General features: G+C 51.4%; 1 protein-coding gene across 2 annotated transcripts in view; it reads right to left on the reverse strand.

The window, feature by feature from the left end:
- Nucleotides 1–19458, reverse strand: part of LOC144486840 (transcriptional-regulating factor 1-like) — a 77063-nt gene extending 57605 nt beyond the window's left edge. For both annotated transcript variants that reach the window (XM_078204862.1, XM_078204861.1), the window contains exons 1-3: nucleotides 19277–19458; nucleotides 13280–13395; nucleotides 8773–9874 (exon numbers count right to left, since the gene is read on the reverse strand). In XM_078204862.1, the coding sequence (XP_078060988.1) occupies nucleotides 8773–9802 (1030 nt within the window). In that variant the 5' untranslated portion in view covers nucleotides 9803–9874; nucleotides 13280–13395; nucleotides 19277–19458. The remainder of the gene's footprint in view (nucleotides 1–8772; nucleotides 9875–13279; nucleotides 13396–19276) is intronic.
- Between the last annotated feature and the right edge of the window lie 1070 nt (nucleotides 19459–20528).

Below are 20528 nucleotides of genomic sequence, written 5' to 3' on the forward strand. Positions count from 1 at the left end.
GGGCCACAAGCTCATCTATCTTGTTCCGGACACTGCGGGCATTTAAATATAGCACCTTTAATTCCCTATTGACCGTCCCTTTTTGTTTTCGTAGTGTGGTGGACCTTGGTCTACTGAGCCTTTCCAGACACTGTGTCATATTTTGTGAGATGGGGACTATCGTAACCTCTCCTGAGTGCTGTCTTTTCGTGATTTTTTGTAATCCTAAGCAGCTACGCTTCCCACTGATTCCTTCACCTCTTGGTTCCCAGACTTTCCCTTCCCCCCCAATCTCTAGTTATCCCACACCCCTCACTGTAACACTCTGCAAATGTGATGCCACTGTTTAAAAAAGGAGGTCGATAAAAGGCGGGTAACTATAGGCCGGTTAGCTTATCTTCTATAGTAGGGAAAATGCTTGAATCTATCATCAAGGAAGAAATAGCGAGACATCTGGATATAAATTGTCCCATTGGTAAGATGCAGCATGGGTTCATGAAGGGAAGGTCATGTTTGACTAATCTGGTGGAATTCTTTGAGAACATTACATGTGCAGTGGACAATGGGGAACCTGGGGATGTGGTGTATCTGGATTTCCAGAAGGCATTTGACAAGGTGCCGCATCAAAGACTGCTACGTAAGATAAAGGTGCACAGTGTTACGGGTAATGTATTAGCATGGATAGAGGATTGGTTAACTAACAGAAAGCAAAGAGTGGGGGTAAATGGGTGTTTTTCTGGTTGGCGATCAGTGACCAGTGGTGTGCCTCAGGGATCAGTGTTGGGACCGCAATTGTTTACAATTTACAGAGGTGATTTGGAGTTGGGGACCAAGTGTAGTGTGTCAAAATTCGCAGATGACACTTAGATGGGTGGAAGAGCAAAGTGTGCAGAGGATGCTGAAAGTCTGCAAAGGGATATAGATAGTCTAAGTGAGTGGGCGAGGGTCTGGCAGATGGAGTACAATGTTGGTAAATGTGAGGTCATCCATTTTGGTAGGAATAACAGCAAAATGGACTATTATTTAAATGGTAAAAAATTGCAGCATGCTGCTGTGCAGAGGGACCTGGGTGTCCTTGTGCAGGAATCTCAAGGAGTTGGTTTGCAGGTGCAGCAGGTAATTAAGAAGGCAAATGGAATTTTATCCTTCATTGCGAGAGGGATGGAGTTTAAAAACAGCGAGGTTATGTTGCAGCTGTATAAGGTGCTGGTGAGGCCACACCTGGAGTACTGTGTACTGTTTTGGTCTCCTTACTTGAGAAAGGATACACTGGCACTGGAGGGGGTGCAGAGGAGATTCACTAGATTGATTCCGGAGTTGAGAGGGTTGGCTTATGAGGAGAGATTGAGTAGACTGGGGCTATACTCATTGGAATTCAGAAGAATGAGGGGGATCTTATAGAAGCATATAAGATTATGAAGGGAATAGATAAGATAGAAGCAGGGAAGTTGTTTCCACTGGTGGGTGAAACTAGAACTAGGGGCTATGGCCTCAAAATAAGGGGGAGCAGATTTAGGACTGAGTTGAGGAGGAACTTCTTCACACAAAGGGTTGTGAATCTGTGGGAATTCCCTGCCCAATGAAGCAGTTGAGGCTACCTCATTGAATGTTTTTAAGGCAAGGATCGATAAATTTTTGAACAGTAAAGGAATTAAGGGTTATGGTGAGCGGGCGGGTAAGTGGAGCTGAGTCCACGAAAGATCAGCCATGATCTTATTGAATGGTGGAGCAGGCTCGAGGGACCAGATGGCCTACTCCTGCTCCTAGTTCTTATGTTCTTATGTTCCTATTCCTAATATCTGTCCTAGGGCTCACTGTGAGCTCCTGTATCTAACCGTAGAGATGGTACAAGGCACAGAGCCAAGACTTAAACTGCTACACAGCAAGTATCTGGTGGGGATGAGCAATAAATACTCTTATAGAACAGTACAGCACAGAACAGGCCCTTCAGCCCACGATGTTGTGCCGAGCTTTATCTCAAACCAAGATCAAGCTATCCCACTCCCTATCATTCTGGTGTGCTCCATGTGCCTATCCAATAACCGCTTAAATGTTCCTAAAGTGTCTGACTCCACTATCACTGCAGGCAGTCCATTCCACACCCCAACCACTCTCTGCGTAAAGAACCTACCTCTGATATCCTTCCTATATCTCCCACCATGAACCCTATAGTTATGCCCCCTTGTAATAGCTCCATCCACCCGAGGAAATAGTCTTTGAACGTTCACTCTATCTATCCCCTTCATCATTTTATAAACCTCTATTAAGTCTCCCCTCAGCCTCCTCCGCTCCAGAGAGAACAGCCCTAGCTCCCTCAACCTTTCCTCATAAGACCTACCCTCCAAACCAGGCAGCATCCTGGTAAATCTCCTCTGCACTCTTTCCAGCGCTTCCACATCCTTCTTATAGTGAGGTGACCAGAACTGCACACAATATTCCAAATGTGGTCTCACCAAGGTCCTGTACAGTTGCAGCATAACCCCACGGCTCTTAAACTCCAACCCCCTGTTAATAAAAGCTAACACACTATAGGCCTTCTTCACAGCTCTATCCACTTGAGTGGCAACCTTTAGAGATCTGTGGATATGGACCCCAAGATCTCTCTGTTCCTCCACAGTCTTCAGAACCCTACCTTTGACCCTGTAATCCACATTTAAATTAGTCCTACCAAAATGAATCACCTCACATTTATCAGGGTTAAACTCCATTTGCCATTTTTCAGCACAGCTTTACATCCTATCTATGTCTCTTTGCAGCCGACAACAGCCCTCCACCTCATCCATTACTCCACCAATCTTGGTGTCATCAGCAAATTTACTGATCCACCCTTCAGCCCCCTCCTCTAAGTCATTAATAAAAATCACAAAGAGCAGAGGACCAAGCACTGATCCCTGCGGCACTCCGCTAGCAACCTGCCTCCAATCCGAAAATTTTCCATCGACCACCACCCTCTGTCTTCGATCAGATAGCCAGTTACCTATCCAATCGGCCAACTTTCCCTCGATCCCACACCACCTTACTTTCATCATAAGCCGACCATGGGGGACCTTATCAAACGCCTTACTAAAATCCATGAAAATGACATCAACTGCCCTACCTTCATCAACACACTTAGTTACCTTCTCAAAAAATTCAATCAAATTTGTGAGGCACGACTTGCCCTTCACGAATCCGTGCTGACTATCCCGGATTAATCTGCATCTTTCTAAATGGTCGTAAATCCCATCCCTCAGGACCTTTTCCATCAATTTACCAACCACCGAAGTAAGACTAACCGGTCTATAATTACCAGGGTCATTTCTATTCCCTTTCTTAAACAGAGGAACAACATTCGCCACTCTCCAGTCCTCTGGCACCATCCCCGTGGACAGTGAGGACCCAAAGATCAAAGCCAAAGCAATCTCATCCCTTGCCTCCCAAAGAATCCTAGGATACATTTCATCAGGCCCAGGGGACTCATCGACCTTCAGTTTATTCAAAACTGCCAGTACATCCTCCCTCCGAACATCGATCTTCAGGTCGTCGTGCCTTACTAACCTTATTGAGTTTTTTGAGAAAGTGACCAAGGAGGTGGATGGGGGCAAGGCAGTGGACGTGGTATATATGGATTTTAGTAAGGCGTTTGATAAGGTTCACCATGGTAGGCTTCTACAGAAAATGCAGATGTATGGGATTGGGGGTGATCTAGGAAATTGGATCAGGAATTGGCTAGCGGATAGGAAACAGAGGGTGGTGGTTGATAGTAAATATTCATCATGGAGTGCGGTTACAAGTGGTGTACCTCAGGGATCTGTTTTGGGGCCACTGCTGTTTGTAATATTTATTAATGATCTGGATGAGGGTATAGTTGGGTGGATTAGCAAATTTGCTGATGACACCAAAGTCGGTGGTGTGGTAGACAGTGAGGAAGGGTGTCGTAGTTTGCAGGAAGACTTAGACAGGTTGCAAAGTTGGGCCGAGAGGTGGCGGATGGAGTTTAATGCGGAGAAGTGTGAGGTAATTCACTTTGGTAGGAATAACAGATGTGTTGAGTATAGGGCTAACGGGAGGACTTTGAATAGTGTGGAGGAGCAGAGGGATCTAGGTGTATGTGTGCATAGATCCCTGAAAGTTGGGAATCAAGTAGATAAGGTTGTTAAGAAGGCATATGGTGTCTTGGCGTTTATTGGTAGGGGGATTGAATTTAGGAGTCGTAGCGTTATGTTGCAACTGTACACAACTCTGGTGCGGCCGCACTTGGAGTACTGTGTGCAGTTCTGGTCCCCACATTACAGGAAGGATGTGGAGGCTTTGGAGAGGGTGCAGAGGAGGTTTACCAGGATGTTGCCTGGTATGGAGGGGAAATCCTATGAGGAGAGGCTGAGGGATTTGGGATTGTTTTCGCTGGAAAGGCGGCGGCTAAGAGGGGATCTTATTGAAACATATAAGATGATTAGAGGTTTAGATAGGGTGGATAGTGATAACCTTTTTCCTCTGATGGAGAAATCCAGCACGAGGGGGCATGGCTTTAAATTGAGGGGGGGTAGTTATAGAACCGATGTCAGGGGTAGGTTCTTTACCCAGAGGGTGGTGAGGGATTGGAATGCCCTGCCAGCATCAGTTGTAAATGCGCCTAGTTTGGGGGCGTTTAAGAGATCCGTAGATAGGTTCATGGACGAAAAGAAATTGGTTTAGGTTGGAGGGTCACAGTTTTTTTTTAACTGGTCGGTGCAACATCGTGGGCCGAAGGGCCTGTTCTGCGCTGTAATGTTCTATGTTCTATGTTCTATCTATTTCCTCCAGCCTATTAGCCTGTAACACCTTCTCTTCCTCAAAAACATGGCCCCTCTCCTTGGTGAACACTGAAGAAAAGTATTCATTCATCACCTCGCCTATCTCTACTGACTCCATACACAAGTTCCCACTACTGTCCTTGACCGGCCCTAACCTCACCTCGGTCATTCTTTTATTCCTCACATAAGAGTAAAAAGCCTTGGAGTTTTCCTTGATCCGACCGGCCAAGGACTTCTCATGTCCCCTCCGAGCTCTCCTAAGCCCCTTTTTCAGCTCATTCCTTGCTAACTTGTAACCCTCAATTGAGCCATCTGAACCTTGTTTCCTCATCCCTACATAAGCATCCCTCTTCCTTTTCACAAGACATTCCACCTCTTATGTTCTTGTGTTCTCATGTTCTGATGTAACACTCTGATATATCTCGCAACCCTCACTGTAACACTCTGATATATCCCGCAACCCTCACTGTAACACTGTGATATACCCCACACCCCTCACTGTAACACTGTGATATACCCCACACCCCTCACTGTAACACTCTGATATATCCCGCAACCCTCACTGTAACACTCTGATATACCCCACACCCCTCACCGTAACACTCTGATACATCCCACATCGCTCACTGTAACACTCTGATATATCCCACACCCCTCACTGTTACACTCTGATATACCCCACACCCCTCACTGTAACACTCTGATATATCCCGCACCCCTCACTGTAACACTCTGATATATCCCACACCCCTCACTGTAACACTCCGATATATCCCGCACTCCTCACTGTAACACTCTGATATACCCCACACCCCTCACTGTAACACTCCGATATATCCCGCACTCCTCACTGTAACACTCTGATATACCCCACACCCCTCACTGTAACACTCTGATGTATCCCACACCCCTCACCGTAACACTCTGATATACCCCACACCCTCACTGTAACACTCTGATATATCCCACACCCCTCACTGTAACACTCTGATATACCCCACACCCCTCACTGTAACACTCTGATATATCCCACACCCCTCACTGTAACACTCTGATATACCCTGCACCCCTCACTGTAACACTCTGATATATCCCACACCCCTCACTGTAACACTCTGATATATCCCACACCCCTCACTGTAACACTCTGATATACCCTACACCCCTCACTGTAACACTCTGATATATCCCACACCCCTCACTGTAACACTCTGATATATCCCACACCCCTCACTGTAACACTCTGATATACCCCACACCCCTCACACTAACACTCTAATATGCGCCACACCCCTCACTGTAACACTCTGATATATCCCACACCCCTCACTGTAACACTCTGATATATCCAACACCTCTCACTGTAACACTCTGATATACCCCACACCCCTCACTGTAACACTCTGATATATCCCACACCCCTCACTGTAACACTCTGATATATCCCACACCCCTCACTGTAACACTCTGATATACCCCACACCCCTCACTGTAACACTCTGATATTTCCCACACCCCTCACTGTAACACTCTGATATACCCCACACCCCTCACTGTAACACTCTGATATACCCCACACCCCTCACTGTAACACTCTGATATACCCTACACCCCTCCCTGTAACACTCTGATATACCCCACACCCCTCACTGTAACACTCTGATATACCCCACACCCCTCACTGTAACACTCTGATATACCCCACACCCCTCACTGTAACACTCTGATATATCCCACACCCCTCACTGTAACACTCTGATATACCCCACACCCCTCACTGTAACACTCTGATATATCCCACACCCCTCACTGTAACACTCTGATATACCCCACACCCCTCACTGTAACACTCTGATATACCCCACACCCCGCACTGTAACACTCTGATATACCCCACATCCCTCACTGTATCACGCTGATATACCCCTCACTGTAACACTCTGATATACCCCACACCCCTCACTGTAACACTCTGATATACCCCACACCGCTCACTGTAACTCTCTGGTATACCCCACACCCCTCAGTGCAACACTCTGGTATACCCCACACCCCTCACTGTAACACTCTGATATACCCCACACCGCTCACTGTAACACTCTGATATATCCCACACCCCACACTGTAACACTCTGATATACCCCACACCCCTCACTGTAACACTCTGATATACCCCACACCCCTCACTGTAACACGCTGATATACCCCACACCCCTCACTGTAACACTCTGATATACCCCACACCCCTCACTGTAACACTCTGATATACCCCACACCGCTCACTGTAACTCTCTGGTATACCCCACACCCCTCAGTGCAACACTCTGGTATACCCCACACCCCTCACTGTAACACTCTGATATACCCCACACCCCTCACTGTAACACTCTGATATACCCCACACCCCTCACTGTAACACTCTCTGATATACCCCTCACCCCTCAGTGTAACACTCTGATATACCCCACACCACTCAGTGTAACACTCTGATATACCCCACACCCCTCACTGTAACACTCTGATATACCCCGCGCCCCTCACTGTAACACTCTGATATACCCCACACCCCTCACTGTAACACTCTCTGATATACCCCACACCCGTCAGTGTAACACTCTGATATACCCCACACCCCTCACTGTAACACTCTGGTATACCCCACACCCCTCAGTGTAACACTCTGATGTACCCCACACCCCTCACTGTAACACTCTCTGATATACCCCACACCCCTCAGTGTAACACTCTGGTATACCCCACATCTCTCACTGTAACACTCTGATATACTCCACACCCCTCACTGTAACACTCTGATATACCCCACACCCCTCACTGTAACACTCTGATATACCCCACACCCCTCACTGTAACACTCTCTGATATACCCCACACCCCTCACTGTAACACTCTGATATACCCCACACCCCTCACTGTAACACTCTCTGATATACCCCACACCCGTCAGTGTAACACTCTGATATACCCCACACCCCTCACTGTAACACTCTGGTATACCCCACACCCCTCAGTGTAACACTCTGATGTACCCCACACCCCTCACTGTAACACTCTCTGATGTACCCCACACCCCTCACTGTAACACTCTCTGATATACCCCACATCTCTCACTGTAACACTCTGATATATCCCGCGCCCCACACTGTAACTCTCTGATATACCCCACACCCCTCACTGTAACACTCTGATATACCCCACACCCCTCACTGTAACACTCTGATATACCCCACACCCCTCACTGTAACACTCTGATATACCCCACACCCCTCACTGTAACTCTCTGATATACCCCACACCCCTCACTGTAACACTCTGATATACCCCACACCCCTCACTGTAACACTCTGATATACCCCACACCCCTCACTGTAACACTCTGATATACCCCACACCCCTCACTGTAACACTCTGATATACCCCACACCCCTCACTGTAACACTCTGATATACCCCACACCCCTCACTGTAACACTCTGGTATACCCCACACCCCTCACTGTAACACTCTGGTATACCCCACACCCCTCACTGTAACACTCTGATATACCCCACACCCCTCACTGTAACACTCTGATATACCCCACACCCCTCACTGTAACACTCTGATATACCCCACACCCCTCACTGTAACACTCTGGTATACCCCACACCCCTCACTGTAACACTCTGGTATACCCCACACCCCTCACTGTAACACTCTGATATACCCCACACCCCTCACTGTAACACTCTGATATACCCCACACCCCTCACTGTAACACTCTGGTATACCCCACACCCCTCACTGTAACACTCTGGTATACCCCACACCCCTCACTGTAACACTCTGGTATACCCCACACCCCTCACTGTAACACTCTGGTATACCCCACACCCCTCACTGTAACACTCTGGTATACCCCACACCCCTCACTGTAACACTCTGGTATACCCCACACCCTTCACTGACTCCTGACCCGCCATGTACTCCAGTATAACGATTATGTCTAGGAGAAAGTCAGGTACTTGGTGAGTTGTTGGCGGGCTGTGGGTACAGCTGGTGTGTCCCGGCGTCTCTCTGCTGCCCTTGTACCCGGTAGTGTTGTCTTTCACCGTACAGGTATTGAGGAGGTGTGTTGAGTGGGTGGTGGAATTGGTCCGGCTTCCCTTGCGGGCAGGGGTGCTGGAGGGCGGTGCGCTGGGCAGTCTCCCTGCCCATCTGTGCCATCGGCATGTGTTGCAGCAGGTGGTGACGGCCAGGCTGCTGCATCTGCTGGTAGTGGCCCATGTGGTGCTGGCTGTCGCTCTGGGGCTTGGCCTCCCCGGCCGGCTTGTGGAGCTGCTGCATGGGTGCTGCGGGCTGCTGCAGCATATCCTGCGCCATCTGCTGCGTGAGAGCGGGCAGCGTTTGCTGCTGCTGCCCCCCTGCCAGGCACCGCAGCTGAGGGTAGGTGTAATGTAGCGACTGTTGCAGCATGACTTTGGGCTGCTGGGTGGCGGGCATGCAGGAGGGCAGGTGCTGGGGTACTCTGGGGTGGGCGTAGCGATGCGTTGGAGGTTTTTGAGACAGCATCTGCCGCAGCGTGACGTTCTGGGGGTAGTTACCCAGAACGCCGGAGCTCTGAGCTAGGGAGTGGCGGTTGGCAAAGGCTTCATTGAATGAGTCCAGTTTCCCATCCGTCCGTTTAGCCAGCTGGTCCTGGCACTGTTCGTACGGCAGGCAGTAGGTGTACCCGCTCGCCGCCCTCACCAGCCTGGGATTGCCGGGCTCTTGTTTCACGTTCACCTGGGCGCCCATATCGGAGTGACCCCAGCCACCATCCGCGGCCAGCTCCATCCCCTTGTGCCCGCCCATCTCCAGCCTGCTGGCGTCCATGGGATCCGGATCGAAGCAGGGCGAGGTGGGCGAGCCGGACTCGGGGACGTCCTCCAGCCCGAGGGCGTGCGAGAGGCTGGCGTCCATGCCCGGCAGGGGGCCGCACTGCCCTTGGTGCTGGAAGAAGAGCAACCCGGCTTCCTCGCTGCTGTCTGGCTGCCTCAACTGCTGGTCAGCCATGACTCGACTCCCCTGTGTCTGATCCACGTTTGCCGACAGAGCCTGGAGAGCATCAGTTACCAGAGCTGCAAGCTGAAACAGAGAGCACGAGTTAGTCACCAATCCACCATCTGGCACATTCCCCACAATATATATCAGTGACTCGGATGAAAACGTAGCTGGTCTGATGAGCAAGTTCGCGGATGATACTGAGATTGGCGGAGTTGGGGATAGTGATGAAGATTGTCAGAGAATGCAGCAGGATAGAGATAGACTGGAAAATTGGGCAGGGAAATGGCAGATGGAATTTAACCCGGACAAATGTGAGGTGATGCATTTTGGTCGATCCAATTCAGGTGGGAGCTATGAAATAAATGGCAGAACCATCAGGAGCACAGACACACAGAGAGATCTGGGAGTACAGGTTCACAGATCCTTAAAAGTGGCCGCACAGGTGGAAAAGGTTGTGAAGAAAGCATACGGCACGCTTGTCTTCATCGACTGGGGCATAAAAGTTGGCAAATTATGTTACAGGTGTTTGAAACTTTGGTTTGGCCACATTTGGAATACTGTGTCCAATTCTGGTCACCACACTGCCATAGAGTCATCAAGGTTTACAGCATGGAAACAGGCCCTTCAGCCCAACTTGTCCATGCCACCCCTTTTTTTAAACCCCTAAGCTAATCCCAATTGCCCACGTTTGGCCCATATCCCTCTATACCCATCGTACCCATGTAACTATCTAAATGATTTTTAAAAGACAAAATTGTACTCGCCTCTACTACGACCTCTGGCAGCTCATTCCAGACACTCACCAACCTCTGTGTGAAAAAATTGCCCCTCTAGACCTTTTGTATCTCTCCCCTCTCACCTTAAACCTATGCCCTCTAGTTTTAGACTCCCCTACCTTTGGGAAAAGATATTGACTATCTAGCTGATCTGTGCGCCTCATTATTTTATAGACCTCTATAAGGTCACCCCTCAGCCTCCTACGCTCCAGAGAAAAAAGTCCCAGTCTATCCAGCCTCTCCTTATAACTCAATCCATCAAATCCCGGTAGCAAGTCCCGATTACAGTAAGATTTTCTCAGTAAATCTTTTCTGCACTCTTTCTAGTTTAATAATATCCTTTCTATAATAGGTTGACCAGAATTGCACACAGTATTCCAAGTGTGGCCTTACCAATGTCTTGTACAACTTCAACAAGACGTCCCAACTCCTGTATTCAATGTTCTGACCGATGAAACCAAGCATGCCGAATGCCTTCTTCACCACTCTGTCCACCTGTGACTCCACTTTCAAGGAGCTATGAACCTGTACCCCTAGATCTCTTTGTTCTGTATCTCTCCCCAATGACCTACCATTAACTGAGTAAGTCCTGCCCTGGTTCAATCTACCAAAATGCATCACCTCGCATTTGTCTAAATTAAACTCAATCTGCCATTTGTCAGCCCACTGGCCCAATTGATCAAGATCCTGTTGCAATTGGAGATAACTTTCTTCACTGTCCACAGTGAATAGACACACAGAGAGATCTGGGAGTACAGGTTCACAGATCCTTAAAAGTGGCAGCACAGGTGGAAAAGGTTGTGAAGAAACCATACGGCACGCTTGTCTTCATCGACCGGGGCATCGAGTATAAAAGTTGGCAAATTATGTTACAGGTGTATGAAACGTTGATTAGGCCACATCTGGAATACTGTGTCCAATTCTGGTCACCACACTACCAGAAGGACGTGGAGGCTTTGGAGGGAGTACAGAAAAGGTTTCCCAGGATGTTGCCTGGTATGAGGGGTATTCGCTATGAGGAGAGATTGAATAAACTGGGATTGTTCTCCCTGGCAAGTCGGAGGCTGAGAGGTGACTTTATAGAAGTTTATAAAATTATGAGGGGTAGGGATAGGGTGAAGAGTTGGAAGCTTCTTCCCAGGGCGGAAATGACAATTACAAGGGGGCACAAGTTCAAGATAAGGAGGGAAAGGTTCAGTGGAGGTGTGCGGGGGAAGGTTTTTACACAGAGGGTGGTGGGGGGCCGGAATGAGCTGCCAAGTGAGGTGGTTGAGGCAGTTACGTTAGTCACATTTAAGACTTATCTTGATAGGCCTAAGAACAGACGGGGAATAGAGGGATAGAAGCGGTTGGTCTAGATAGGTAAATGTGATCGGGGCAGGCTTGGAGGGCCAAAGGGCCTGTTCCTGTGCTGTACTGTTCTTTGTTCTTTGGTCACTGAGCATTGGAGTGAGGGGGAGGGAGGTGTACCCCACTGAGAGGGTGTGGGAATGTGGGGGTGTACCCCACTGAGAGGGTGCAGGAATGTGGGGGGAGGGAGGTGTACCCCACTGAGAGGGTGTGGGAATGGGGGGCGGTTTGGCGGTGTGGGAATGGGGGGCGGTTTGGGGGTGTGGGAATGGGGGGCGGTTTGGGGGTGTGGGAATGGGGGGCGGTTTGGCGGTGTGGGAATGGGGGGCGGTTTGGGGGTGTGGGAATGGGGGGCGGTTTGGGGGTGTGGGAATGGGGGGCGGTTTGGGGGTGTGGGAATGGGGGGCGGTTTGGGGGTGTGGGAATGGGGGGCGGTTTGGGGGTGTGGGAATGGGGGGCGGTTTGGCGGTGTGGGAATGGGGGGCGGTTTGGGGGTGTGGGAATGGGGGGCGGTTTGGGGGTGTGGGAATGGGGGGCGGTTTGGGGGTGTGGGAATGGGGGGCGGTTTGGGGGTGTGGGAATGGGGGGCGGTTTGGGGGTGTGGGAATGGGGGGCGGTTTGGGGGTGTGGGAATGGGGGGCGGTTTGGGGGTGTGGGAATGGGGGGCGGTTTGGAGGTGTGGGAATGGGGGGCGGTTTGGGGGTGTGGGAATGGGGGGCGGTTTGGGGGTGTGGGAATGGGGGGCGGTTTGGGGGTGTGGGAATGGGGGACGGTTTGGGGGTGTGGGAATGGGGGGCGGTTTGGGGGTGTGGGAATGGGGGGCGGTTTGGGGGTGTGGGAATGGGGGGCGGTTTGGGGGTATACCCCACTGGTCACAACTGCACTGAACAGAATAAACCCAAAATTGGGTGCAATGCGCAACAAAAGCTTGCATTTTTCTCGCCAAAACTCTCTTGTTTGTTGTATTCATTCGTGGGCCATGGGCGTCGCTGGCTGGGCCAGCATTTATTGCCCATCCCTAGTTGCCCTTGGAGGGCAGTTGAGAGTCACCCACATTGCTGTGGCTCTGGAGTCACATGTAGGCCAGACCGGGTAAGGACGGCAGATTTCCTTCCCTAAAGGACATTAGTGAACCAGATGGGTTTTTCCGACAATCGACAATGGTTTCATGGTCATCAGTAGATTCTTAATTCCAGATATTTTTTATTGAATTCAAATTCCACCGTCTGCCGTGGCGGGATTCGAACCCGGGTCCCCAGAACATTAGCTGCCATTTTGAATCCCTCCACATGGCTCCGCCCCTCCTTATCTCCTCAAAGCCTCTGAGATGTCTCCTCCAATCCTGCCCTCGCGCACTCACCTGATTTTTAATCAGTCCACCAATGGCAGCCGTTCTTTCAGTCACCTGGGCCTGAGGTTTAGGAGTTCTCTTCCGACACCCGTCCGTCTCTCTGTTGACCGTATGTCAGTCAGCACCTAAAAGGAAAAGGGAAGCTTTCACTGGAGGGACTTCCACCTCTATCAGCTGCTAACCCCCCCTCTCACGGCAGTGTCTTTACTTCTGACTTTGCTCCTGGTCTTTTCGAAGTCCCTTGTGGAGACACAGGAAAGATGAAATAAAGACTCTGACAATGCGGCACTCCCTCAATACTGACCCTCTGACAGTGCGGCACTCCCTCAGTACTGACCGTCTGACAGTGCGACACTCCCTCAGTACTGACCGTCTGACAGTGCGACACTCCCTCAGTACTGACCCTCTGACAGTGCGGCACTCCCTCAGTACTGACCGTCTGACAGTGCGACACTCCCTCAGTACTGACCCTCTGACAGTGCGGCACTCCCTCAGTACTGACCGTCTGACAGTGCGACACTCCCTCAGTACTGACCCTCTGACAGTGCGGCACTCCCTCAGTACTGACCGTCTGACAGTGCGACACTCCCTCAGTACTGACCGTCTGACAGTGCGACACTCCCTCAGTACTGACCGTCTGACAGTGCGACACTCCCTCAGCACTGACCCTCTGACAGTGCGGCACTCCCTCAGCTCTGACCCTCTGACAGTGCCGCACTCCCTCAGCACTGACCCTCCGACAGTGCGGCACTCCCTCAATACTGACCCTCTGACAGTGCGGCACTCCCTCAGCACTGACCCTCTGACAGTGCGGCACTCCCTCAGCACTGACCCTCTGACAGTGCGGCGCTCCCTCAGCACTGACCCTCTGACAGTGCGGCACTCCCTCAGTACTGACCCTCTGACAGTGCGGCACTCCCTCAGCACTGACCCTCTGACAGTGCGGCACTCCCTCAGCACTGATCCTCTGACAGTGCGGCACTCCCTCAGCACTGACCCTCCGACAGTGCGGCACTCCCTCAGTACTGACCCTCTGACAGTGCGGCACTCCCTCAGCACTGACCCTCCGACAGTGCGGCGCTCCCTCAGCACTGACCCTCTGACAGTGCGGCGCTCCCTCAGCACTGACCCTCTGACAGTGCGGCACTCCCTCAGTACTGATCCTCTGACAGTGCGGCACTCCCTCAGTACTGACCCTCTGACAGTGCGGCACTCCCTCAGCACTGACCCTCCGACAGTACGGCACTCCCTCAGCACTGACCCACCCACAGTGCGGCACTCTGTTGATTTTGGCACTGGGAGGGTCAGCCTGGATTAAGGGAGTGGGGCTTGGACTCATTGTATTTTGACTAAGAGGATATGATGTTATCAGCTGAACCACAGCCTGCCGACCAGAGTCAGTGAGGTACAGGAAGCATTAGCTCTGTCCGGTTGTCTCATTCCAGGGGCTGAATGGTCACAGGGACTGACCATCCCACCGTCTGAATTCCTAACTGGATCTGTCAGACTGCGTGTCTGAACAAATGGAATCCCAAGCTATGGAAGAGCCAAGGTCTGTCCGGTCTGCCTCTCCCATCCCGGTGATCACTGATAATGACGGCTTAATCACCATTATCAATTTCTGACGATAAGTCTACAACAGCCACGAGGGAAGGAAAACCCCTCGTGTTGGAGAACTCTGGTAACCACAGATCCAAAATCACCTGTTCTGCCCACGATAGACTCTATTCACCAATATCACGTCCCCAGTTACTCACCTATCGGATCCCAAAATATAGATTTCTGCAAGATGTGCATCTCCTTTGCTTCTGAATGCAGCAGTTCAGACTGCTGTCACTGACTCTCTCAGCAGTACGAAGTGTACGCCACCAATGGAAACATTAACTTTAACCTTCACCACACATGGGACTGTTTTTACACCGAACTCATTCTGCCCCTGTTCTCTGTAGATCAGTCTGTGGTTAGTATTACCTTATATTTATAACACAGCAACAGGGCATTTACAGCAGTGTTTCTGCTCTTCATTTAACATTCTCCCCCACTCCCCATGGGACTAAGTCCCACATTCTCCCCCATTCCCCGTGGGAGCGAGTCCCACATTCTCCCCCACTCCCCCCGTGGGAGCGAGTCACACATTCTCCCCCACTCCCCCGTGGGAGCGAGTCCCACATTCTCCCCCACTCCCCATGGGACTAAGTCCCACATTCTCCCCCACTCCCCGTGGGAGCAAGTCCCACATTCTCTCCCATCCTCCGTGGGAGCGAGTCCCACATTCTCCCCCACTCCCCGTGGGAGCGAGTCCCACATTCTCTCCCACTCCCCGTGGGAGCGAGTCCCACATTCTCCCCCACTCCCCCCGTCGGAGCGAGTCCCACATTCTCCCCCACTCCCCTGAGGGAGTGAGTCCCACATTTTCCCCCACTCCCCCGTGGGGAGCGAGTCCCACATTGTCCCCCACTCCCCCCGTCGGAGCGAGTCCCACATTCTCCCCCACTCCCCTGAGGGAGCGAGTCCCACATTTTCCCCCACTCCCCCGTGGGGAGCGAGTCCCACATTGTCCCCCACTCCCCCGTGGGAGCGAGTCCCACATTCTCCCCCACTCCCCCATGGGAGCGAGTCCCACATTCTCCCCCACTCCCCCCGTGGGAGCGAGTCCCACATTCTCCCCACTCCCCATGGGAGCGAGTCCCACATTCTCCCCCACTCCCCGTGGGAGCGAGTCCCACATTGTCCCCACTCCCCCATGGGAGCGAGTCCCACATTCTCCCCCACTCCCCCCGTGGGAGCGAGTCCCACATTCTCCCCCACTCCCCCCGTGGGAGAGAGTCCCACATTCTCCCCCACTCCCCGTGGGAGCGAGTCCCACATTGTCCCCCACTCCCCCATGGGAGCGAGTCCCACATTCTCCCCCACTCCCCCATGGGAGCGAGTCCCACATTCTCCCCCCACTCCCCGTGGGAGCGAGTCCCACATTCTCCCCACTCCCCATGGGAGCGAGTCCCACATTCTCCCCCACTCCCCCATGGGAGCGAGTCCCACATTCTCCCCCACTCCCCCCGTGGGAGCGAGTCCCACATTCTCCCCCACTCCCCCGTGGGGAGCGAGTCCCACATTCTCCCCCACTCCCCGTGGGAGCGAGTCCCACATTCTCCCCCACTCCCCGTGGGAGCGAGTCCCACATTCTCCCCCACTCCCCCGTGGGAGCGAGTCCCACATTCTCCCCCACTCCCCCCGTGGGAGCGAGTCCCACATTCTCCCCCACTCCCGTGGGAGCGAGTCCCACATTCTCCCCACTCTCTGGGTGGAGAAGTTCTCCTGAATTCCCGATTGGATTTATTATTGTCTGCCCCCCCCGCCCCCCCACCCCCACTCGTTCTTATCTCCATTGCCACACACATACACACACACACACACGCACACACACACATACACACACACACACACGCATGTGGAAGCACCTTCTCTATGTTAACCCTATGGATCCCTCGTCATTGTTGCAAAGTCCACGATCGGGTCACCGTCCCGCTTTCTGTTTCCTGGAGTAAAGAGCCCCAGCCTGTTTCGTCATTCCCAGGTGTCGTTTCTCAGTTCTGGTATCAACTTTGTCACCCTATCCTTTTTATAATATGGAGGCCAAAACCCTTCTCAGTGCTCCAAGTATGGTCTAACCAAAGCTGTGTATGTGAGACTGTGTGGTTCACACAAGGTTCACATCACTTTTCTGCTTTTCACAGTGTGTGGAGTGTATGTAGATTCTCTCTCAACTCCAGTAATTCTGACCCTATGATTGGTAATGGGAATGAAGGTTTCTATAATTCTATGGTAATACTGTTCATGGGACTTCGAGATTGAATCCCAATGTAACTTGGAAAGAGTCCTTCCGTACGCTCACATCCTGTGTAGGTAGCAAGCGAAAGGGACAGAAGAACTAGGAGCAGGAGTGGGCCATCTGGCCCCTCGAGCCTGCTCCGCCATTCAATAAGATCATGGCTGATCTTTTTGTGGACTCAGCTCCACTTACCCGCCCGCTCACCATAACCCTTAATTCCTTTACTGTTCAAAAATCTATCCATCCTTGCCTTAAAAACATTCAATGAGGGAGCCTCAACTGCTTCACTGGGCAGGGAATTCCACAGATTCACAACCCTTTGTGTGAAGAAGTTCCTCCTCAACTCAGTCCTAAATCTGCTCCCCCTTATTTTGAGGCCATGCCCCTTAGAACATAGAAAGCCACAGCACAAACAGGCCCTTCGGCCCACAAGTTGCGCTGATCATATCCCTACCTCTAGGCCTATCTATAGCCCTCAATCCCATTAAATCCCATGTACTCATCCAGAAGTCTCTTAAAAGACCCCAACGAGTTTGCCTCCACCACCACCGACGTCAGCCGATTCCACTCACCCACCACCCTCTGAGTGAAAAACTTACCCCTGACATCTCCTCTGTACCTACCCCCCAGCACCTTAAACCTGTGTCCTCTCGTAGCAACCATTTCAGCCCTTGGAAATAGCCTCTGAGAGTCTACCCTATCCAGACCTCTCAACATCTTGTAAACCTCTATCAGGTCACTTCTCATCCTTCGTCTCTCCAGGGAGAAGAGACCAAGCTCCCTCAACCTATCCTCATAAGGCATGCCCCCCAATCCAGGCAACATCCTTGTAAATCTCCTCTGCACCCTTTCAATGGCTTCAACATCTTTCCTGTAATGAGGTGACCAGAACTGCGCGCAGTACTCCAAGTGCGGTCTAACCAGGGTCCTATAAAGCTGCAGCATTATCTCCCGACTCCTAAACTCAATCCCTCGATTAATGAAGGCTAGTACGCCGTACGCCTTCTTGACCGCATCCTCCACCTGCGAGGCCGATTTAAGAGTCCTATGGACCCGGACCCCAAGGTCCTTCTGATCCTCTACACTGCTAAGAATGGTACCCTTCATATTATACTGCTGCTTCATCCCATTGGATCTGCCAAAATGGATCACTACACACTTATCCGGGTTGAAGTCCATCTGCCACTTCTCCGCCCAGTCTTGCATTCTATCTATGTCTCGCTGCAACTTCTGACATCCCTCCAAACTATCCACAACACCACCTACCTTGGTGTTGTCAGCAAACTTACCTTAGTTCCAGTTTCACCCGCCAGTGGAAATAACCTCCCTGCTTCTATCTTATCTAGTCCCTTCATAATCTTATATGTTTCTATAAGATCTTCCCTCATGGACATGTCCATCTTTATAAGACCAAAAGACATAGGAGCAGAATGAGGCCGCTCGGCCCATCGAGTCTGCTCCGCCATTCAATCATGGCTGATATTTTTCTCACCCCCATTCTCCTGCCTTTTCCCCATAACCCCTGCTCCCCTTATTAATCAAGAAATGTCCTTTGGGGAAGAAAATCCGCCGTCCTTACCCGGTCTGGCCTACCTGCGGCTCCAGGTACACAGCAATGTGGTTGACTCCTAAAATGCCCTCAGTTCGGGCATTTTATGGGCAATAAATGCTGCCCCATCCAGCGAGGCTCACATCGCATGAATGGATTTTTAAAAATAAAGATACTTGCCTCCCGGCTGAATGTCCAGTGCTAAAGCAAGCAAGAAAATTAAGCGGGATGAACATGAGGTGGCTGCGAGGGGCCTAAAGAAAAGGGTCTGGGTAATAATGACTGCCCTCAAAGGCACCGTCCCGACTGCCCAGCTCCATGTGTCTCACACACCGACGCTGAGCGTTAATTACTGAGTCGACCTTCACAGCTAAATCTGAGAAACACGCACACGGGTCTGGGGCAGCTCGATCTACTGACCAATGCACCAGTCTTCGTTCTCGGGGAAAGTTTCCGATGATGGTTATTCGGGGTTGGAGGGGGGGGGGGGGGGTGTGGGGGGGAGGGGTGTCATTGCAAAGTCAATCTTGTTCCTTGTTGTCGTTTAAAATTGCCACCTTGTCAGCTACCTGTGAAATTACCGCCAATTGATCACAGTTTGTGTTGTATGATTTAAGGACTCACTTACCAGAGATGGAAGTTGCTCTGCCCGACAGCTGCCGAGGTCTCCCTCCATCTCTACACTGTATAAAGTTGAAGACAGTTCACACTGACCTTGTGCAGGTAAGTCTGACACTCACCCATCTCGTGGTTTTGTTCTGTTTGCTACATTTCATTCCCCCCTCAGCTCTCTTAATTTATGGCCTTTGTCCCCTTCTTTCTCTTGCTGAAGTTTGCTAATCTTATTGGGTGACTAACTTCTCTTGAAGCTGCGCTGTGAGGCTGAGAGAGACGGCATTTCCTTCCTCCTGTGACCGCAGGACTTGTGCTATCTTGAAAAGTCATATCTGCTCGAATGTTTTTTTCTGTTGAGGCCCTATGGGTGCGTTGACACTTCTGTATGTCTGACTGCCGCTGGGCAGCTGTGTCAGGTACGTCTCGGCAGGTCAGAGAGCTGACAAGCCAGCCACGTTTCCAGGTCGCTGCAGTCGCTTCTCAAGTGCCTTTGATGTCCAGAGGCCGTACCAGACCAACACGGATGTGTGTCTCACTCAGAGTGTTCACTCTATACTCCACAACAGCACAGAGACTAACAACACAGCACCGCACACTGACAGAACACTGGGTGTGTAAAGGGAATGCGGCCTGTATGTGCTCTCCGTATGCAATGGCTGCGTGCAGTGGGCATGTGCAGTGTGTGTGTGTGTGCATAAGGGGGGGTGCAGTTTGTGTGTGTAAGGGGAGTGCAGTGTGTGTGTGTAAGGGGGGTGCAGTGTGTGTGTGTGTGTAAGGGGAGTGCAGTGTGTGTGTGTAAGGGGAGTGCAGTGTGTGTGTGTAAGGGGGGTGCAGTGTGTGTGTGTAAGGGGGGTGCAGTGTGTGTGTGTAAGGGGGGGGAATGTGTGTGTGTAAGGGTAGTGCAGTGTGTGTGTGTGTAAGGGGAGTGCAGTGTGTGTGTGTAAGGGGGGTGCAGTGTGTGTGTGTAAGGGGAGTGCAGTGTGTGTGTGTAAGGGGAGTGCAGTGTGTGTGTGTAAGGGGAGTGCAGTGTGTGTGTGTGTAAGGGGAGTGCAGTGTGTGTGTGTAAGGGGGGTGCAGTGTGTGTGTGTAAGGGGGGTGCAGTGTGTGTGTGTAAGGGGGGGGGAATGTGTGTGTGTAAGGGTAGTGCAGTGTGTGTGTGTGTAAGGGGAGTGCAGTGTGTGTGTGTAAGGGGGTGCAGTGTGTGTGTGTAAGGGGAGTGCAGTGTGTGTGTGTAAGGGGAGTGCAGTGTGTGTGTGTAAGGGGAG

This window comes from Mustelus asterias, unplaced genomic scaffold (assembly GCF_964213995.1).
Source record: "Mustelus asterias unplaced genomic scaffold, sMusAst1.hap1.1 HAP1_SCAFFOLD_482, whole genome shotgun sequence".
Classification (NCBI taxonomy): Eukaryota; Metazoa; Chordata; class Chondrichthyes; order Carcharhiniformes; family Triakidae; genus Mustelus; species Mustelus asterias.